The following is a 4,281-nucleotide window of genomic DNA, read 5'->3' as shown; positions in this document are numbered from 1 at the left end:
CGACGAAAGAGTCTGCAACAGTAAGCGAGCCATGGCTCGAGCTGGCAAACGGCGCGGGCAGGCAGCAGCCGCAGCAGGCTCACGGGTCGCGTCAGGGGACCCGGGGATCTCACGATTCTAAGGAGAGGGGCGAGAGGGGGCCGGGGGCGGGCGGGCTGGGGGCACCGCGCTCGCCCAGCGGCGCGGATCCTTTTTGGAAATTAATATTTTAAAAAGAAGAAAAAACTCAAGAAGCCGAGGAGGCAGTGGGGGAGGTGGGGGCAACAGGGAAAGCGAGACAGAGAAACAGCCCCACAGTAAGAGGAAGGAAGGAAGCCAGCAGTCGCCGGCAGCCGATGTGAAGACTGGACTCCGCGCGCTCCTTGCCGCCTCTGCCCGGCCACATAGATGTTGTGTCCGCCACCCGCTCGCCCCGATCACGATGAACGCGCAGCTAACCATGGAGGCGATCAGCGAGCTGCACGGGGTGAGCCATGAGCCGGTGCCCGCCCCCGCGGACCTGCTGGGCGGCAGCCCCCACGCGCGTAGCTCCGTGGCGCACCGCGGCAGCCACCTGCCCCCCGCGCACCCGCGATCCATGGGCATGGCGTCCCTGCTGGACGGCGGCGGCGGCGGCGGCGATTACCACCGGGCTCCTGAGCACAGCCTGGCCGGCCCCCTGCATCCCACCATGACTATGGCCTGCGAGACTCCCCCAGGTATGAGCATGCCCACCACCTACACCACCTTAACCCCTCTGCAGCCGCTGCCGCCCATCTCCACAGTCTCGGATAAGTTCCCCCACCATCACCACCACCACCATCACCACCACCACCCGCACCACCACCAGCGCCTGGCGGGCAACGTGAGCGGTAGCTTCACGCTCATGCGGGACGAGCGCGGGTTGGCGTCCATGAATAATCTCTATACCCCGTACCACAAGGACGTGGCCGGCATGGGCCAAAGCCTCTCGCCCCTTTCCAGCTCCGGTCTGGGCAGCATCCATAACTCCCAGCAAGGGCTCCCCCACTACGCCCACCCTGGCGCCGCCATGCCCACCGACAAAATGCTCACTCCCAATGGTTTCGAAGCTCACCACCCGGCCATGCTCGGCCGCCACGGGGAGCAGCACCTCACGCCCACCTCAGCTGGCATGGTGCCGCTCAACGGACTTCCCCCGCACCACCCCCACGCCCACCTGAACGCCCAGGGCCACGGGCAGCTCCTGGGCACGACCCGGGAGCCCAACCCTTCGGCGACTGGCGCGCAGGTCAGCAATGGAAGTAATTCAGGGCAGATGGAAGAGATCAATACCAAAGAGGTGGCTCAACGTATCACTACCGAGCTCAAGCGCTACAGCATCCCACAGGCCATCTTCGCGCAGAGGGTGCTTTGCCGCTCCCAGGGGACTCTCTCGGACCTGCTGCGCAACCCCAAACCGTGGAGCAAACTCAAGTCCGGCCGGGAGACCTTCCGGAGGATGTGGAAGTGGCTGCAGGAGCCCGAGTTCCAGCGCATGTCCGCGCTCCGCTTAGCAGGTGAGCCCGCCAAGGAGCTGGTCGTGCGGGGGCTTGGGGGACCGGGAAGCCGAAGGGACCAAAGGAGGGAGGAAAGGAGAAAGGGCTTCATCCCGCCACCCCTTTCCCTGAGAAGGGAGCCCCTGGGCCTGGAAGAGCTGGCACACGACCCTTCCTCATTCGAGACTCAGTGCTTTGGGCTGTGGGAGGCTGTGAGAGCTGAGCGGGAGCGGCCTTGGCAATTGTGGGGTGCATTTGTGCTCGGGTACAGCGTTGGAAGCTAGCATGGTCGGAGACAGAGAGATGTCCCTCACTTGGCGGGACACGTTCTCTCCGGGTTGGGCACTCCGGATTTGGGGAGAGGGAGGCGACTGAGTGCGTAGAACTGCACGCGGGTGTTCCCAGCCAATACCCCTGGCACATACACCGGCGCTCGGCTGGAGGGCTGGAGCGAGTCGGAGGTGAAGGCTGCCAGCTTGTGTTTGGCTGAATTCGCTGCGGTGACCCCCTCCCGTGCTCACTTCCTTGGCACCAGGCAAGCTCTGCGGGAACCGCACTCGACAAATGCGGGCAATAGTTTCCGAAGCTGCTGGTGGTGGGTGCGCGGCGCGCGCGACACGATGTACGGTTAGCACTCACTCTGCGCGTAGAACTGGCTATGGAAAGGAGAGGGAGGCAGACGGTGCCGAGGTCCGAGGTCCAGGTGAGGGCTGCCACCACCCAAGGAATAGGGGCGCTTCTAGCAGAACCCAGAGACCGCTTTCACAGTCCACTCACTTAGGACTTGGCTTTTCGTTTTAATCTGTGTGATTTTCGCCTGATTCTCCACGCAGCGGGTGAGAGTGTGTAAACGACCCCGTCTGCGAGCAGAGGTTTCCCGGTCCCGAAACCCAGGTGTTTCGGAGCCCAGGTGCAGACAGCTTCTCTGGCCAACTCCTGCAAATTTTGTGGGCAGAAACACGGGGGAGTCTCCGGCCGGCGACTGGCGGAGGGGACTGCTGAGCCCAGCTGGAACTTCAGCGGGGATTTCAGGCGGATTCGCGGGGGTGCTGAGGCGAGGACGCCCGAGAGCCGACTGTTTGATGAGAATCGAGCGAGGTTGCCAAGTTGATTGACTCCTGGGTCCCGGTCCTCTTCCTCCTCCCTCTACCCCCACACCCCCCAACTCACCCTGACGCCCAGGCCTAAGCCCTGGCGAAAAGAAAGGTAAAAGCCGGAATGAAGGTTTGTTAATTAACTGATCGCTCTCCATTAATTCGTCCCTGGAGAATGAAAGATAGTCAATCCGCTCGGAGCCTGGGGCACTGACCCGTTTCACAGTCTAAAATCAAAGTGAGAGGCCAGAGCCCCCTCCCCCGTCCCCGACCTGCCAATGGGAAGCTAGGGGGAGGCAGGTGTCCGCGAGCCTTCAGCTCGGGCCGGGACGCGACTCAAAGTGTGCCTGGGTTCCAGACGCTCGATGCCTTCTAGCCCGAGCGCCTCAGTGGCCGAGCCTCTGCCCTGCCTGATTTTCCAGCCCTGCTCCGGCTCCTTTGCGCCAAGCCAAGTCGACGCTCGGGCTTCTGGTGCCAGCTTCTGGGAGTCAAGTAGGAGGGGTGGGACAGGTGAGGGAGCGGGAGGCTTACGGGGTGCCCTCCGGAATCCTGGGCTCCCTCGTTTCCACTTGGGCGCGATGAAGAGTGTTCTCTAGCCCTGTGTGCCGGCACCATATCGCCCCCCATCGGCTGAGCGAGACCCACGGGCAACCGCATTTCCGGGGGGGGGGGGGACGAAAGAGCTGCTCCTAGCCCTGACTGCTCCGCCTCTGCCGGCGCCTAAGGTCGTCAGTGTTTTTTCTCACACCCACGCCAGGCCGCAGGCCCTGGCTTCCTGACCTTTTGCGAGGCAGTGTCTGCCGTGGCGTTCAAGCTGGGAGGGGGAGTAAAGAAAGGGGGTGGAAATGGAGAGGGATGTCCCCAAGGAAGCCGCTCCCTCACCCCCGATCCTGCGAAGGCGCATGCTCTGGGACTTCAATGGCTGCCTTACCCCCACCACCTCACGTTGCCCCCTGGAAAGACAGACTGACAGGTTCTGTTGAGAGCCGTCCCTCAAGCCCTAAAAGACTGGCTTAGCGTCCTGCCCTGCGCGAGCGACCTCTGATCTCCACGCGTGGAAAGCTGAGCTCAGCTGGTCTGCTGTGTCCGTGAGGGGGAGCCTTCCTGGGACCGGCGTGCGGGAGGCGCAGGGAGGTAGGCAGGCACAGGTAGGGTGCTGGGCCCCGGCTGGGAGGGGCGGTGGTTATCGAGGGGGCACCTGCTTGCGCACCCAAGAGCCCACAGAGCAGTTCGTAGCGAGCCGTGCCCAGCCCTTAGCTCCAGGTACGTAGTCTTTTCCTCCAAAAGATGGAAAATCAAAGACTCCAGCAAAACACGCGTTTGGCGCCAAACCTCCAACAGACTCTGCGACTTAAGAACCAGATGGAGAGTCATCTTTTTTGTTTTCCTTTCTTTAACCTAATTAAAGGGTAGGGAGGACTACGACTGAGGGCGCCATGAGGGCTGAGACAAGCAGTTCCTTCACACCGCGAATGCGCCCACCTTTTTTTAAGACACTGAAGAACGAGCCGCCTCGTTACCGTTCTCATTTTTAAAAAAAGAAGTGGGGGTCATTTTCTGAACCCTCCAAATGATTTCTAGGAAGCCCTGAACACAGGAGCCTTAAAACCGATTGCCAGGCTCCTCCGCCATGCGGCGGGAAGTTGCTGCTTCCTCTTTCCAATACCCCCCCTTCCCTTCCCACTCCCCCT

The 4,281-nt window shown here is 62.1% G+C and overlaps 1 protein-coding gene across 1 annotated transcript in view; it reads left to right on the top strand.

The window, feature by feature from the left end:
- Nucleotides 1-295: 295 nt before the first annotated feature.
- Nucleotides 296-4,281, top strand: part of ONECUT1 (one cut homeobox 1) — a 51,075-nt gene continuing 47,089 nt past the window's right edge. Inside the window, exon 1 of the mRNA XM_004377680.2 lies at nt 296-1,517. Coding sequence (XP_004377737.1) covers nt 422-1,517 — 1,096 coding nt within the window. The 5' untranslated portion in view covers nt 296-421. The remainder of the gene's footprint in view (nt 1,518-4,281) is intronic.

The sequence above is a fragment of the Trichechus manatus genome, unplaced genomic scaffold, assembly GCF_000243295.1.
Source record: "Trichechus manatus latirostris isolate Lorelei unplaced genomic scaffold, TriManLat1.0 scaffold00052, whole genome shotgun sequence".
Classification (NCBI taxonomy): Eukaryota; Metazoa; Chordata; class Mammalia; order Sirenia; family Trichechidae; genus Trichechus; species Trichechus manatus.
This window is presented reverse-complemented; position numbering and strand designations above follow the sequence as displayed.